This window comes from Diceros bicornis, chromosome 8 (genome assembly GCF_020826845.1).
Source record: "Diceros bicornis minor isolate mBicDic1 chromosome 8, mDicBic1.mat.cur, whole genome shotgun sequence".
Classification (NCBI taxonomy): Eukaryota; Metazoa; Chordata; class Mammalia; order Perissodactyla; family Rhinocerotidae; genus Diceros; species Diceros bicornis.
In genome coordinates, this window is record NC_080747.1 from 85,041,075 (window position 1) to 85,056,081 (window position 15,007).

At 46.2% G+C, this 15,007-nt stretch overlaps 1 protein-coding gene across 2 annotated transcripts in view; it reads left to right on the forward strand.

Moving 5' to 3' along the window:
- The window catches only part of NFKB1 (nuclear factor kappa B subunit 1), a 113,509-nt gene extending 99,813 nt beyond the window's left edge, over window positions 1-13,696 (forward strand). For both annotated transcript variants that reach the window (XM_058547584.1, XM_058547585.1), the window contains exons 17-24: window positions 3,219-3,420; window positions 3,927-4,096; window positions 4,425-4,527; window positions 7,042-7,166; window positions 8,551-8,617; window positions 8,931-9,103; window positions 9,880-10,060; window positions 12,862-13,696. In XM_058547584.1, coding sequence (XP_058403567.1) covers window positions 3,219-3,420; window positions 3,927-4,096; window positions 4,425-4,527; window positions 7,042-7,166; window positions 8,551-8,617; window positions 8,931-9,103; window positions 9,880-10,060; window positions 12,862-13,019 — 1,179 coding nt within the window. In that variant the 3' untranslated portion in view covers window positions 13,020-13,696. The remainder of the gene's footprint in view (window positions 1-3,218; window positions 3,421-3,926; window positions 4,097-4,424; window positions 4,528-7,041; window positions 7,167-8,550; window positions 8,618-8,930; window positions 9,104-9,879; window positions 10,061-12,861) is intronic.
- The last annotated feature ends 1,311 nt before the right edge of the window (window positions 13,697-15,007 follow it).

The following is a 15,007-nucleotide window of genomic DNA, read 5'->3' on the forward strand; positions in this document are numbered from 1 at the left end:
TATAAATAGGACCTGCAAAGGACACCACAGGATGGGATTAATAGTTGTGATTTATTATGTGTTGAACTCCCGCTGTATCATTTGGTTACACGTATTGAGACTCTCCAGTGTGCTAGAGAGAAAGCCCTGAAACCACCACCTTTGACACTTGTGTGCCTTCTCATTTGGGGACTCTCAGGAGAATACAGGTCCATTTTTTCCCCTCCTTTCCACTCCTCTCCTTAATGGGCAAGGATTCTGGTTCCCCTGGTATGCCTTCAAGGCCTCCAGAACACACCCAGTAGGAACTCTGATTTGAGAACTAGAAAAGGCTAGGATTTGGACTCTAATTTTTCTGTTGTAAAGGTTCTCTGTTAACTATTCTTGATGGGAAATTACACAGTTCTCTAAGTAATTTGGATTATTTGGCAATTGTCTTAAACATTCTCCCAAAATATCTTTCACTAATCTTAGTACATTTCTGTGGCCATCTGTCATGATCAAATCTCTCTCCCCACCCACCCTCTAGAGACACACTCAAAATAATCCCAGTGCATAGAGTTCGAATTTTTCTGAAAATAATTTGGAAATGTATTCCCTTTAAACCCCGTTTTCCTCTCTGTTCCCCTCCCCTCAACACAGACCACCACTCTAGTGTGTTTGATATGGATTGTTTCATTTGCATATGTTCCTATAAAACACTAGTGGGGTTTTTCGTGCATGTATTTTTTCTTTTATGTTTTTAATTATTATAAATATATATGCATAGTTTTTAAAATGGTTCCTGAAGATATACATTGGAGAATCTAAGTTGCCCTCCCTGGCAGCATACACATGTTCCCAGCCCCACTCCCAGATATAACTATTGTGTTTGCAAGTGCTTTCCCAGGTATTGGCTATGTAAACATATATACTTAAAATAGATAGGTATTTTAGTATACTCTCACACACAATCCACCTTATATTATACATACTGCTCTTGCTCTGCATTAACCTTTTTCTTTAATTTTTAATTTGATATAATTATAGATTCATAGGTAGTTGCAAAAAAATGTACCAGGAAGTCTTATGTACCCTCCACTCAGTTTCCCCCAATGGTAACATCTTGTGTAACTATAGTACAGTATCAAAACCAGGACGTTGACATTGGTACCATCCACAGATCTTATCCGGGCCTCACCAGTTGTAATGCAGTCATTTGTGTGTGTCTGTATAGTTCTCCACACATGTATTTTAAAATGCTTAAGTGGCTTTGTGCTACATCACTGTATTTCTGCCTTTACTGTTTATAGGATTTATCTGCGCACCTGTGTATACAGCTAGTTCACTGTTTCTGCTCCTGCAGAGAATCCTGTAGTGCACATGTCCACCTGTAAAGTGCCTGTTCCCCAGCATTGGACACTTAACCAGCTTCTTGCTTCCACCTCTATAGACAATACTGCAGTGAATATCCTCACCCATGTCCCTTTGTGGATTTGTGTCACTCAGATATATATGCTGGGGCATTTGTATTTGCATTTGTATACTTGGCTCTGTAGAATGTCTGTGTAAGTCCACATGCCAACAGGCATAGCATAAGGATTCCTGGATCCCCACATTGTGTAATTGTTTAAGATATAATCATGGGTTTAAAATCTAAGCCTGGGCGGGACCTGTGGCTTGGCGGTTAAGTGCGCGCGCTCCGCTGCTGGCGGCCCGGGTTCGGATCCCAGGCGCACACCGACACACCGCTTCTCCGGCCATGCTGAGGCCGCGTCCCACATACAGCAACTAGAAGGATGTGCAGCTATGACATACAACTATCTACTGGGGCTTTGGGGGAGAAAAATAAATAAATAAATAAAATTAAAAAAAAAATAAAATCTAAGCCTGAAATATCACAGAAAACCTTCAGTGGGACCATGGGAGAAAACTTTAAAAAAAAAAAAAAAAACCTCTCTTACTCATGGTAAGAGAAGTTGTATGATGTGAAAAAAATTATATTAAAACTACAGATAATTCCTATCTCTGAATGGTATAATGTCTTATCATTTCAGATCTTCTTTTTTGCAATCTCATTCTCTTTCCCTTTCCCATCTCCCCAAATAGCATTTCTGATTGATAAACAAAGCTTTTATCTACTTACTTATTTGTTTTATTTTTTGAGAGGAAGGCTCTTGGCTACAATATCTAAAGTTTTGAGGGCATCATTCCATTTCAAGCCAGGGTATAGTCCTAAAAGATGAAAAAAATAAGAGGGAGAATACAAACTAGGCTAAAAATCCTGTCTGGTTTCTGCTATATTAAATAATCCCTGTCATTGAGACTTAACAGCCTGAGCATCTTTCATCCAGTTGTCAGGTACTGTGGTCGCCCTGCACCAGCCAGGATGTTGGTGGCCCCCTGCTGTCGATGCTCCAGCCAGTAACTGCTTACAGAGAGGGAAAGTTTAGGCAGATTGTCACTAGACAGGCTGGATTTCACACTGATTTGTATAAAATATATTGCTGTTCTCTGTCCGTGACCTCAGATCTTTGAAAGATGCTTTCGTGATTGTGTTTGTCTTACTCATTTTGAAAACACACAGTTTTCAAAACAACTCATTTGCATTCGCCGAGGTACTACTTGAGGGCAGGGTTATCAGATGGACTATTTACATACCTATTGGGTGTCAGCAGCTCAGCTCCTTGTTCATCCGAGCCCTCTCAGTGAGACGTTTAGAATTCTTTGACACCTTTTGTAAAATGGGGCTGGGCAAGTTCTATCAGTTGGTCTCATGGAACAATATTTTTTAATTTAGCAAATTTATTTTCCACGTCAGCATAGAATGACAGCACCTTTGTTAATTGGTTTCTGTTGAGTAGTTCATTTAAACTTCTTCAGTAAAACCATTGCCTTGATTTGATTTGGTAACATACAGAATTATCAGCTGAAGATAGAGTCCTAGTAGAAATTCAAGAAAACTAAATTTACTAATAGATGAGTTAACATATCAACAATCAGTGGGCTGCAATGAGAAACAAGAAAGCTATTAAGAATTGTAAATATAAAAATAATCTTAATAATTGAATGGCTAGATGTTAGTCCAGCATTCAGTATGGAACAGGAAGTAACTCATTTGCAAAGGTGAGGAGTTAATCTGGGAGTGGGAAATGGCCCCTCAGTATGAGTTCACCTAGTGCAGTGGCAGCTAATAAGCCACTGGGTTACAAGTGTTGGCCGCTGACCAGTGTATCTCCTGCCCCTTCTGCACCCCCCAGACACCGTTGCACTTGGCGGTGATCACCAAGCAGGAGGCTGTGGTGGAGGACTTGCTGAGGGCCGGCGCTGACCTAAGCCTCCTGGACCGCTGGGGTAACTCGGTTTTGCACCTAGCTGCCAAAGAGGGACATGACAAAATTCTCAATATTTTACTCAAGCACAAAAAGGCAGCACTACTTATCGACCACCCCAATGGGGAAGGTAAGAGACATCGTGGGATAACCTTCTCTGTCTGCTTTCTAAACAATTCATAAGTGTTTGATAAATGTGTGTTATTTGATTTGCACTCAGAAGTGCTTTCCTTACTCACCTGGAGTTCATCATCTGTCCTGGAAATTTCTGTTGCTCGCCGTAGCTAATTCCTTTCAAGATGATTTGGAATAGTTAGTAGGAGGAAAAAGCAGAGGCCAGACAAACACTGGTCGTGAAGTGTAGAAAGCATCCTTTATTCAGAGAATGTTTATTTGCTCTCCGTGTCTCCTGAGAATGGAAGAGGAGTCTGTGGCGTTACCTGCAAAGCAGTAAGTAGACTTATAGCGCCTGTAAAGACGATCCGGAGTCGAGACTCGGACTAGACGTGCTGAAACCGACAGCGTGCCCTCCCCCTGCTCCAGTTGTGCCGTTTCCTTCAACTGCACGGAGGGCCGCCTCGTGAGCACCCTTCCTCCCGCACCCTGCCTGTGACTGTGTCTGTGCTTGGGCTGCAGGTCTGAATGCCATCCACGTAGCCATGATGAGCAACAGCATGCCGTGTCTGCTGCTGCTGCTGGCCGCCGGGGCGGACGTCAACGCCCAGGAGCGGAAGTCGGGGCGCACGGCGCTGCACCTGGCTGCAGAGCACGACAACATCTCCCTGGCCGGCTGCCTGCTCCTGGAGGTGAAGGGCACGCTGATTTGCCTTTGCATTAAATTCCCAAGGAGGATTTAGGAAAAACTTCTCAAAGAATGATGTCAGGAGCAGCTTTTCTCCTTACATTCAGCTCTGTTTATTTAATATCTCCGCAAAGCTTTCGGAGTAGCCGCTCTGGGCGTTCCTGTCACCGTGTGCCCCGAGTCTCTACCTGGGCAGTTCTTCAGTGGCAGAGCCTGACCCAGATAGCACCTGGGCTAGCAGGATGACCTGAGGGGCTGTGCAGACAGGGGAGGTGGGAACAGAGGGTGGGAGAACCTTCCACTAACCCTCGTCTATGTGGGCTGGGTTTTAGGGTGAAGCCCACGTAGACAGCACCACCTACGATGGAACTACACCCCTGCACATCGCGGCGGGGAGAGGGTCGACCAGGCTGGCAGCTCTTCTCAAAGCAGCAGGTAAGGCACCCTGGCGTTAGCGCTGGAAAATGTCATCAGGAACCAAACCCAACTCCAGCAGAGCAGCTGAGTCACCCTCACCACACCGCAAACCTGCTGCTGGAAGGCAGGATAAATAAGAGGTCTCAGGCCCTCTCGCTCTAACTGCCGTAGGACTAGTAATCTTGGGCTTCATCCTGATAGGTGTGTTAGTTTTTACTCTCTAATTCACCTGTTTGTTTGGAGTTTTGATTGTTTAAGTCAACTGCCATGACAAGAGGTCTTCTTAAAGTTGAGTTTAATTTCTTAACAGAAGTCTGAGCAGTACCAGCTTCAGATCATACCAGAAGTCCCCAGAAGAAAAAATTTATTGATATAAAAAATAATTTAAATTATTAAAAAATAATTTGCAAGAAAGGTCTCTTAGAAGTTGAAATAATAGGAAAAAACCAATGGTCATGTATTGGTACTGTCATGTACGAGGCACAAAATTGCGAGTGTTCATTGGCCTTTCTACGTCCTAGGCACTGTGCTAGGCACTTCACACGCGCTGTCTCACTCAGTCCACAATAGCCCTTTGAGATAAGTACCATTGTTATTATTCCCATCTTAGAGTGAGGAAACAGACTGGAGGGACTTCTGGGTACCAGTGCCGGGGTCCCCAGAAGTGGCACAGCTGTGATTACACCTCGTCCATCTGAACTTCCAGACTTCATTCTCTCTACTATTTCTCTCCTCTGCTTTGCTCAAGGATTTGCAGGTGTTATTCCATTTAATCCTCTAGTCCTGTGAAGTATGGAAAATTATTCCTGCTCATCCTTGAGTATCTGTTGCCTTGTATATTCAGAACCTCAAAAAATGTTTAATGAAATTAGTATCTCAAGTCTTCTCTGACATGTCTGATTCACTTTAGAGGTTATTAAAATTTTTTTAGAAGGTAAATCCTTCATAAATTAAGAAAACAGAGCGAGTTAAATACCTTCTTAAAAAATTGAAACCCTGGTAGCGCAGCAATTAAGTACGCGTGTTCCGCTTTGGCGGCCTGGAGTTCGCGGGTTCGGGTCCCAGGCACGCACCGCTCGTCAAGCCATGCTGTGGCAGTGTACCATATAAAGTAGAGGAAGATGGGCACAGATATTAGCCCAGGGCTAATCTTCCTCACAAAAAAAAAAAAAAAAGAGAGAGAGAGAGAGAAACAATTGAGTCCAGGAAGATGTAGGAACCTTTTTTTTGGCGCCACTACATTTTTCTGGCAAGTAAAATCATATCCCCAAACCATATCCTCCCAAAAATATCTCTTTTCTTTTCTCCTTTGTCAAGTTGAACTTTCTCTTGAACAAGAGCAGTGTATGTATGAATAGTTTGGGAAGTCACTGGTTATAATTAAGAAATGCCTTCAGACAAGAAGCTATAACCTTTTCAAAAATGCTTTATCTTGAATTCTCAGTATCCTATGAAAGGAGTAGCGAGTAACAGATTCTCCACTATATAAATGGAGAAACTCAGATGAAGAACCTGGTCCAGAGCTCAGAGTCATGAAGAAGATCACTTAAGGAACAGACGTAGATCAGCCTCTCCATCCTCGGTCCTGTCAATTGTTCCTCTTAATTTCCCCATTGTTGTCATGGTCAGGTGACACCTGATATCGACCCTGTAGATCAGGCTGGGTCTGGGAGAATGGACTCAGAAATGACATCAAGAGCCTTCTGTGACTCTCATTTGGCATCTCCTGTTAGTGAAGTTGGCACAAATCAAATGTTCTCCTAGCAAGATAAAAACAAGTCCTTCCCAAAAGTGTGTGCTGAACTGACTGCTCTTCACAAGGCATCAGGCTCAACACTCTCATCAAGACAGTCTCTGAGCCTGTGAGAAGTAACTCTAGCTCTCAGCCTTGAGTTACTTTTGGTGTTTTTTTGCTGCAGGTTAAGGAACAGACTAGATTTTCCAAGATTGGCCCTAAATTTTTCAATAACTATACATCCAAGCAGAAGGTGTCTTCAGTGTTTTTTGTTCAGGGATCAGGGCCGGTGGTGCTGTGCTCAAGGAGTAAAACTGAGCACGTTGTTGCTGGACGGCAGGCGTCTTTACTCTTTCGAGCAAGTGGGCGGAGAGGCTGAGAAATGGGCAGTGGTGGGCATGAACTTGGACATATAGGACCTTAATCCTGAGGGTACACCGCAGTCCCTGTGAACTGGTCTCGTCAGTCTTCAAAGGAAAGATGCATCATTCAGTTGAAAACTATCCTGTAGAGTTAAGTGTGAGTGTCAGAGTATTCCAAGTCTTTTGTTTTTGAAAGTGTCTTTGGCTATATATGGTATCATCAGACAGCTTTACAGTCAAAATAAATTAGAATTTAAAAGAAGTACTCTGAATATTTCAGAAGAAACATGTTTTATGTATTAAAATGTATCCAACTGATTGCCTCTAGTAGCTACTGTACTTTGCCTTTCAAAATCTGACCCCTGCAGGCAGTTGGAAGTTAACAAGATCTGGGTTTACCTAATGCCCCTAATGCCGTGTAACTTGACTTCTCAGGAGCAGACCCCCTGGTGGAGAACTTTGAACCTCTCTATGACCTGGATGACTCTTGGGAAGAGGATGGAGAGGATGAAGGAGTCGTGCCTGGAACCACACCTCTAGATATGGCCACCAACTGGCAGGTCAGTGTGGCTCCAGCCTGTTTGGTGGTGGCTCCCAAGAGAGCTAGCGGTTCAGGAATGTAAGAACAGATGGTCTTCCTGAGTCTTTATTCCCCAAAGCACATACCTTTTATTTTTTAAAAAGTCGACTTGTCAAGAGCCACATTTATCTTGAAAAGCCTATCCATGAAAGATCTAGGTCAGCGGAGTTCTGAGTGTGAAAGTGTATGCCTGATCAGATCAGAGTTAAGTTGTGAGAGAGGGTCAGACAGGAGAGAACACAGAATTCACCTAAGTGTGCCCCCTTCTGCACTCACACCAGAATCATTCCCATCCCAGTTTCTGAGGCTAGGATAAATGTTATGGTTTGCTTAGAACTTTGGTATGTGATTTCTGAACATAAAAAGAAAGTGGGGATTCTTCTGAGGATTTCAATAAATAGAAGCGGAGTAAATAGACTTAAAGCTTTCCTCAAAACTCCAGTGGCCTGAGATCTGAAGGTGAAAGGCAGTTATCACGTCTTTCTGGCCCAGGGAGAAGAGCCAGAGGCAGGAGGTGGGCAGGATACGGGTCTCCGACTTTCTTAGGGGCCAGCACTGCTCCACATCCAGAAATGGCTCGTCTGCCTCCCCGCAGCCATGTGGGTTGTGTTGAGTGACCCTAACAGAGACACCACAGGGTTCTCCTTCTGCGTTGAGCCCCTGGCTTCCCAGAAGCCTCATCACAGAATGCAGAAGGAGAACCACTGCAGGGAGCCCATGTTGTCCTCACCTGCGTCAGCCAGCACGAGGTGACTGCAGGTAACACAGGAATGCCTCCATAGCTGTGGAATTGTTTTTTCTTTTGATCTAAGACCTCTCTGGCCTCTCAGTTAAAATGTAGGTAGTGCTAGAAGGCTAACACCAAACCTCGTGAGCATTTATACACCTCAGTTTGAGCAAATTTATAAAATTCATTCTCATAAGACTTTTCCTAGGAGGAGGTGCAGCGAGGGAGCAGAGCTTCACAGGTCTGAGTCAGCTCAGCCCGCACCCTGGCTCTCAGGGAGGCCTCACTTACCAACGACTCTGACCAACACGTGGCTGATTTGGCAGTCCAGACTGCCTCTGTTCCTCAGAAGGACCATGGCCCTGGCTTTCTGTGAGGTTGGGTTGGGTCCACCACCCACCTCAGACAGCCCCTGTAGAGCACAGCCTCCCCGCCCCAGAGTCCTCTGGGTTCTTGTTCCCCCCGAGGGCATTGGTGTTGCCTCCTGGGCGATGGCACTGCCTCCTTCCCATTCCTCCATCTTTAGGGTACTAGACCCTCCTAAGGAGGACATGCTGAGTTCTTTATTACAAAGAAACAGATTCCACTCGTGGTCCCTTTAATGTGTAATGTCTCCCCATGTTTTTCTTCCCAACAGGTATTTGACATATTAAATGGGAAACCATATGAGCCCGAGTTGACATCAGATGGTTTACTGGCACAGGGTGAGTTGTGGTAGAGAGGTTCTCTTAACCAGTGTCATCTCCACGCTATGGATTAAAGAGAGTGAGGGAGAACCAGCATTACCCAGGGTGCACTGTGATTCTGAAGTGGCTTATTCAGAATCAGAAGATCCTGGGGGTGTGTAAAGGAGAATATCCAGCTGTGCTCTACTAGAATCAGCTGGCCTTCTGCTCACGTCAAGTAGAGGAGCTTGATGGCCTCCATGGGCACGGGGGTCCAGCAGTGTGGTGATCAGTCCCTCCAGGGTGCCTCTGGTCAGGTAGGACAGCCATGTTTCTTCTTCATTTCCTTCAGGAGACATGAAACAGCTGAATGAAGATGCCAAGTTGCAGCTCTACAAGTTGCTAGAAATCCCTGATCCAGACAAAAACTGGGCTACTCTGGCACAGAAATTAGGTCTAGGGATACTAAATAATGCCTTCCGGCTGAGTCCTGCTCCTTCTAAGACTCTCATGGACAACTACGAGGTAACACACCCCCTGACGTGGTTAACTGTGTCTCGGACTCTGTTGGCAGCACTGACGGGCACAGTCCCTTCCCTCTCCCTTAACTCTGAGGGGAGAATCAGTCATTACCCTGTCCTGGGAGGTAGCCCAGCCCAGCCCACCTTCCCAAGAAGGCTGTTCTCAGACACCACGAGATTTTCCCTGTTTTCAAAGACCTTGAGAAGGGTGGTCACAGAACTTGGATCCCCTGAACAGACACAAGAGACTGTGGTCAGCATGTGTATCTTCCTGTCCACCGAGTACGTGCTGTGACCATGTGTCCAGACATGGAATCAGCTTTCTGGGAGGTGGCTCCAGGCGGAGGCATTACCTGGTGAGGCTTTAGTTTCTAAAACTAAAAGGTAGAACAACATGGGGTGAAATGATTTTCTATTGAAAATTTCATTGTTACCTCTTGTTTCTCAGTGGTTTTCAGAGCTTCGGCTTAAACAGAGGCACTGCATAGACTTCACTCCAGGAAGAGATTCACTGCGTCAGCACTGCTCCCTCCCTCCTCCCTCACTATGCCTTCTTCCTCATGCTTTCTTGAGAGATCTTTGAGCTGGAACAGGAAACCTGATTCAGACAGTGCATTTTCTGAGCCCCCCTTCACTCTGCCCTTTCCAGGACCACTGGCTCTGGCAGTGAGAAGGCCGCACGGCAGAGGGGGGTGTGGCGGCGTGTTTACAGCCTGCCTGGCTATTCCTTGCACGGGTTTGAATGCAAGCACATACTCTTTCTTCCTTTCTTTCTCACAGGTCTCTGGGGGGACAGTAAAAGAGCTGGTGGAGGCCCTGAGACAGATGGGCTACACTGAAGCCATCGAGGTGATCCAGACAGCCTTCTGCAGCTCAGGAACTGCAGCCCCCAGCCCAGGGAAGACCACCTGTCAGGTCCCCTCGCTGCCTCTCTCGCCTGCCTCCACAAGGCAGCAAATAGGTAAAGAACAAAAGACGGAGACAGCAGTTGAGATATTCTCCTGCTCCCAGGCTGGTGTCTTCAGTCTCTTGGGATGTGGCACATCCTCCCCACCATCATCTCCTGAATCTCCTGAATCTGCTGTGCTGTGTCTCTCTCCCCCCTGGGCCCACAGAATCTACCTTCTGCTCCTCCTGACACCACCTTCGGGTGAGGGGCTGTCCCCAGCAACAGTCACATTGACACGAGTTACTTAGATTCACAATAAATACGAAAAACAACACGATGTGGTGGTGAAGATAAATATGATTTCTCTCACTTCTTAAATTTAAAAGAGAGAGAGAAGTGTGCAGACCAGGGTTTAAGGAACCCCACACTGTGGACGGATGCTGAGATTTTTCCGTCACTTCCTCAGCCTCCTCCTCGCGGGGTCTTCTCCTTCTCCTCCAGCCTCCTCCCCGTGCTCCTTCCACTGACCTTGTCTCCCACGGCTGTTGGAACCTTCTGTCATCCCACCTGAAACACGTGACACAGCAGACTCTCAGCACAGCCCAGTAATCCTATATTTCCCTTTAAATTTGCTCTCCCACTCTCTAAACAACCATTTCGCTCTCTCTTTCTAAACCCACAACACCTCTTCCCTCTCCTTGCTCATCCAGTGTCCTCGCCTCCCACTCCATTGAGAGCATAGAAACAGCTAGAACTCTCTCCTCTTGAGCCCACCTGCACGCGTGCCTGCCTTGTGGGCCTTCCCTCTGGGTTGCGTGGATTAAGGGTCTCTGCCCCAGATGGAGGGCACCTCTCACCCCCAGCCCACCCCCTCCCCTTGTCCAGGTAACTGCTCCCCCACTTCTTGCCTCTCTCTCCTGCGTGAGCAGTTTCTCCCTTCTGACTGGATCACCTAGCAAGCATGCTGTCATTTCCCTCATCTTTTCAAAATAAAACAAACAAATAGAAAAAAACACTCTCTTAATCCCACAGCCCCTGTAGCAACAGCCCAATTTCTCTGTTCCCCAGCCCAGCAAAGCTTTCAAAAGAATTTTTTGTAGTTGTTCTTCCCACCTCTTCACCTTGTCTCCTCTGCTTGACCACCCCCCACAGTCAGCTCCATCCCCACCACGCCACCAGGCCTGCTTTCTGGCACAATGACCAGTATCTGGTCACATCTTGTCGCCATCCTTCTCAGCTGCTTGACTGCTCCGTCCTGCTTCAAACAGTCCCCCTTGGCTTTTCCACAGCACCCTCACCTCCCTGCCTCCTCCACACTCACCTTTTGAAGTCGCAGCCCTCCAAAGCCCCGTCCCAGGCCCTCCCTCCCTGTCCTTACGAGGGACTCTTGATCCCCATCTGAACTCGGTGTTGGGCACATTCATCAGAAGCACTGTTGTCCTCCAGGAGGGTAACACAGAAATCCAAGACTTGCCCACGAAGACCTCCTGGTCCTAACCACCACGCATCCAGCCCGTTGAGTTTACCCTTGTGCAAAAACTACCCCTGTCCAGTCCACCCTCACTGCTTGCCTCGATTCCTACAGCAGCTCCCTGTTTCCACTTTGTCCGCCTCCCTTCAGTCATTCTCTGCACAACAGGTAGTATGATTCTTTTTAAACGTTAGTGAGATTCTGTTACTCCTGGTGGATACCCGTCAGTTCATTCATCCATTCCACAGATCTTTATTGAGCACATACTGTGTGCCTCGCACTCTTTGAGGCTTTGAAGGGAAGGCAGTGAACAATAAAGGCAATGTCCCTACTTTATCCATTCTCACTTCAAACATCGCTTTCACATGCCCTTCCTCCGCCCCACCACCCTGCAGCTCCCAGGTGTTCCTTCTGCTCCCCCAGCTCACTAGTCGAATCCAACCTCAGGGCCTTTGAACCTACTCTTCCGCTTCCCTGCAAAGATCCTCCCCTGTTGGCCCCTTCTGGCCGTTCAGTTTCAGCACCAATGTCACCTTGGGGAGTAGGGACAGGTGTTGTACACACTTTAGAAAGGAGTACCATATCCACAGAAAAACAACCCAGACCTCCTGCCTCAACCTGTGCTCCTTCCACTCACATAAACAAAGAAAGAGGTGAATACTTATGTCTCAAAAAGCATTAAGCCCTTGATTAGTAGTTATTTTTAAAATACCTCAAAGTTCCTGGTACATAATAGATACTCAGTAAATACTGGGTGATTGAATCAATCAGTCAATAACAGAGTCACCGTGTCACTGCCATTCAAGTCTTAATATCCTAATGCTGGAAGATGGCATTTTGATTAGCATATATTAGACAGAAGTGACTCTCCATATAGCAAATAATTCACATTGTTCAAATCTCTGAAGACACTTCTCAACAAGGAGAATTCCACCTACTTGTCCAATATAGACTCATTTTCATCAAAATACCTTATTTTTCTGCTACCGAAATGTCTTTGAGGCGGCGTATAGTGTTTACTAGCATATGAGGCCCAGAGAGAGAGCTCATTTTTAGTTCTTAGGCCAGCAGTTTCCCCAGCTGTAAAATAGGTAATACAGTGGTTCGAAAAACACACCTGATTTCTAAGGAAAAAAAGGTGCACTTTGAGTCAAGAGAATTCAGATAGGATTCTGATAAACATGAGACTAGATTGCAAGAAAGAGATGTGAAAACATTTGGCTAATTTTGGTGTCATCCCAGGTTCCCCATTACTGCCCCTCACCCCGCTGGAGACTTGTGGAGGCTGCTGGGCAAAAGTAGCCCGCACACCTTCCAGATCAAACTGTGAGCCAGCTGGATGGGAGGGTGTGCGAGAGCAAGGGCTGCCTTGTGCCCAGTGGGTCCGTGCTTTCTCCCGCAGACGAGCTCCGGGAGGACAGCGTCTGTGACAGCGGCGTGGAGACCTCCTTCCGCAGACTCAGCTTCACAGAGTCTCTGGCCAGCGGCAGCTCACTGCTGACTCTTAACAAAGTGCCCCACGATTACGGGCAGGAAGGACCTATAGAAGGCAAAATTTAGCCCACTGGCGATTTCCAACACCATGTAAACCAAAGCTCTGAAATTCCACCACAGTGTCCAAAAGAAGGAAGGTCGAGTGCATCCCGAGGTGCTCCAAGGAAAGCTGCCCACCTGGACCGTTCTGGACTCCACTCGAGGCTTTAGAAAGCCGGCTTCCTTCCCTGGTTCTTAGACGCGCTTTAGCCGGGGTCACGCACGATAGCATCTCGCAGTCCCGGCCCCGGCTGGGGGGAGGCCTCACTGGGGTGAGGTGGCTTCTTGAACTTTACCAGCTGCTTTCTGTTGTCATTGCTGCTGTCCCTCTGCTGCACTCCCACTGTCATTACAAGGTGTCCCAGCCCCACCCGGGGTTCTTTCTGGCCGTCCACAGCACGGTTGTGCATTCAGATTAAGGATTAAAGAAAGGGATATTTTAAAATGAGAAGACTCACTTGGTGTATAATAAAAAAGGCCTACTCCTTTTTCTGCTGTGGTTATCTCTGATTTGAAAAAAGAATATGTACATGTCAGTATTTAAACATGGTTACAATCAGTGCTGAAAATGGTATTTTCCCTTTTTCTGCATTTTGCTATTGTAAATATGTTTTTTAGATCAAATACTTTAAAGGAAAAAATGTTGGATTTATAAATGCTATTTTTTATTTTACTTTTATAATAAAAGGAAAAGCAAATTGATGACCTCATCTTGTTTGATCTGTGCAAATACTTTTCTAAGATGATTCCTCGTTATCACGGGATCATTCCACAGCCTGGTTATCACATTCACATTGCCCTTTAGAGTCAATTTTTTGATCCAGAAATGGACAAAAAAAATTATCAAAAGAAAGAAAAGTATTTTAACCTGAGATGGAAGCTTTGGGCTTGTGAGATCCGTGCTTGGCTCATTTCATTTAGGCTGTATCGCCTCATTTTCCTCCATCTCACGCAAAACTGTTCCTCCCCAACCCTCAGTGTATTCTCAGTGCCTCCAGGATACAGAAAGTACTGACATGTTAGCATACCAGAGGATCTGGGACAAGAAGCCTTCCTGCATGAAGCTTTGCTGAACTGCTGTTTACTCAGAGTTGGAAATGAGGGAGAGGAGAACAAAAAGTGTTTGAATGAGGTGCTGTGGTGGACACGGATGTGCAACCAAGATCCCTTTTTAACAAAGGACTTGTCAGCCCCGCTGCTGGGAGGCACTTGTCAACCTGCCTCTAGCTGTCAGTTCCTTCGGGGACTGGCTCGGCTGCTGAGAGGCACCTCACCCAGGTCACACCCACTTCCACGATGGCCCCACACAACACTGATGTGGCGCGTGAAAACTTGTGCAAGTCGGGACAACGCTGAAGGGCTGTTGGCACTCCAGAGCTCCCTCAAGGTTGGCTGAGGTGGTGTCTGGGTCTGCGTTGCAGCTTGACTCTTCCCCCTGCCTTGGTACTGCATCGGGCCCCTCCCTTCCAAATGCTGTTGATCCCAGGGCACTCCCAAATAAACATCCTGCACGTGAGTCTCCATCTCAGAGCCGGCTCCCCAGAACCCAGCCTGCACAGGAGCTGGGAATGAATGCTGACCAACTTTGCAGAACATGTGAAGTCATTTAATCTTGAAAATAACCCAAAGAGGTATGTAGACTTATCCCGAATTTATAGAGAAGGAACTTGAGGCTTCAAGAGTTCAAGCAGGCAATGGCTCAGCTGCTGCTGAGTTCACACCCAGGTCTGTCTCAGCCCAGAGCTCGTGGGTTGGAGAATTATCTCGGGAGGGTAAGAAAGTAGATTAAAATAATTGAGTCCAGAAATATATAGGAATTTAGTATATAATCAAGTAAAACTTTAATCACTTGGAAAAACATCAGTCTGAACTCCTACCTCCCTCCTTTCACCAAAATAATTTCCAAATGTATCAAAACTTAAACCATAAAAATACTAGAAATGCTAAAAATCATGAATAAATAACCTTGAAATGGAGAAGCCCTTTCTAAGCAAGACTTTATTCTCTGGTGTAAA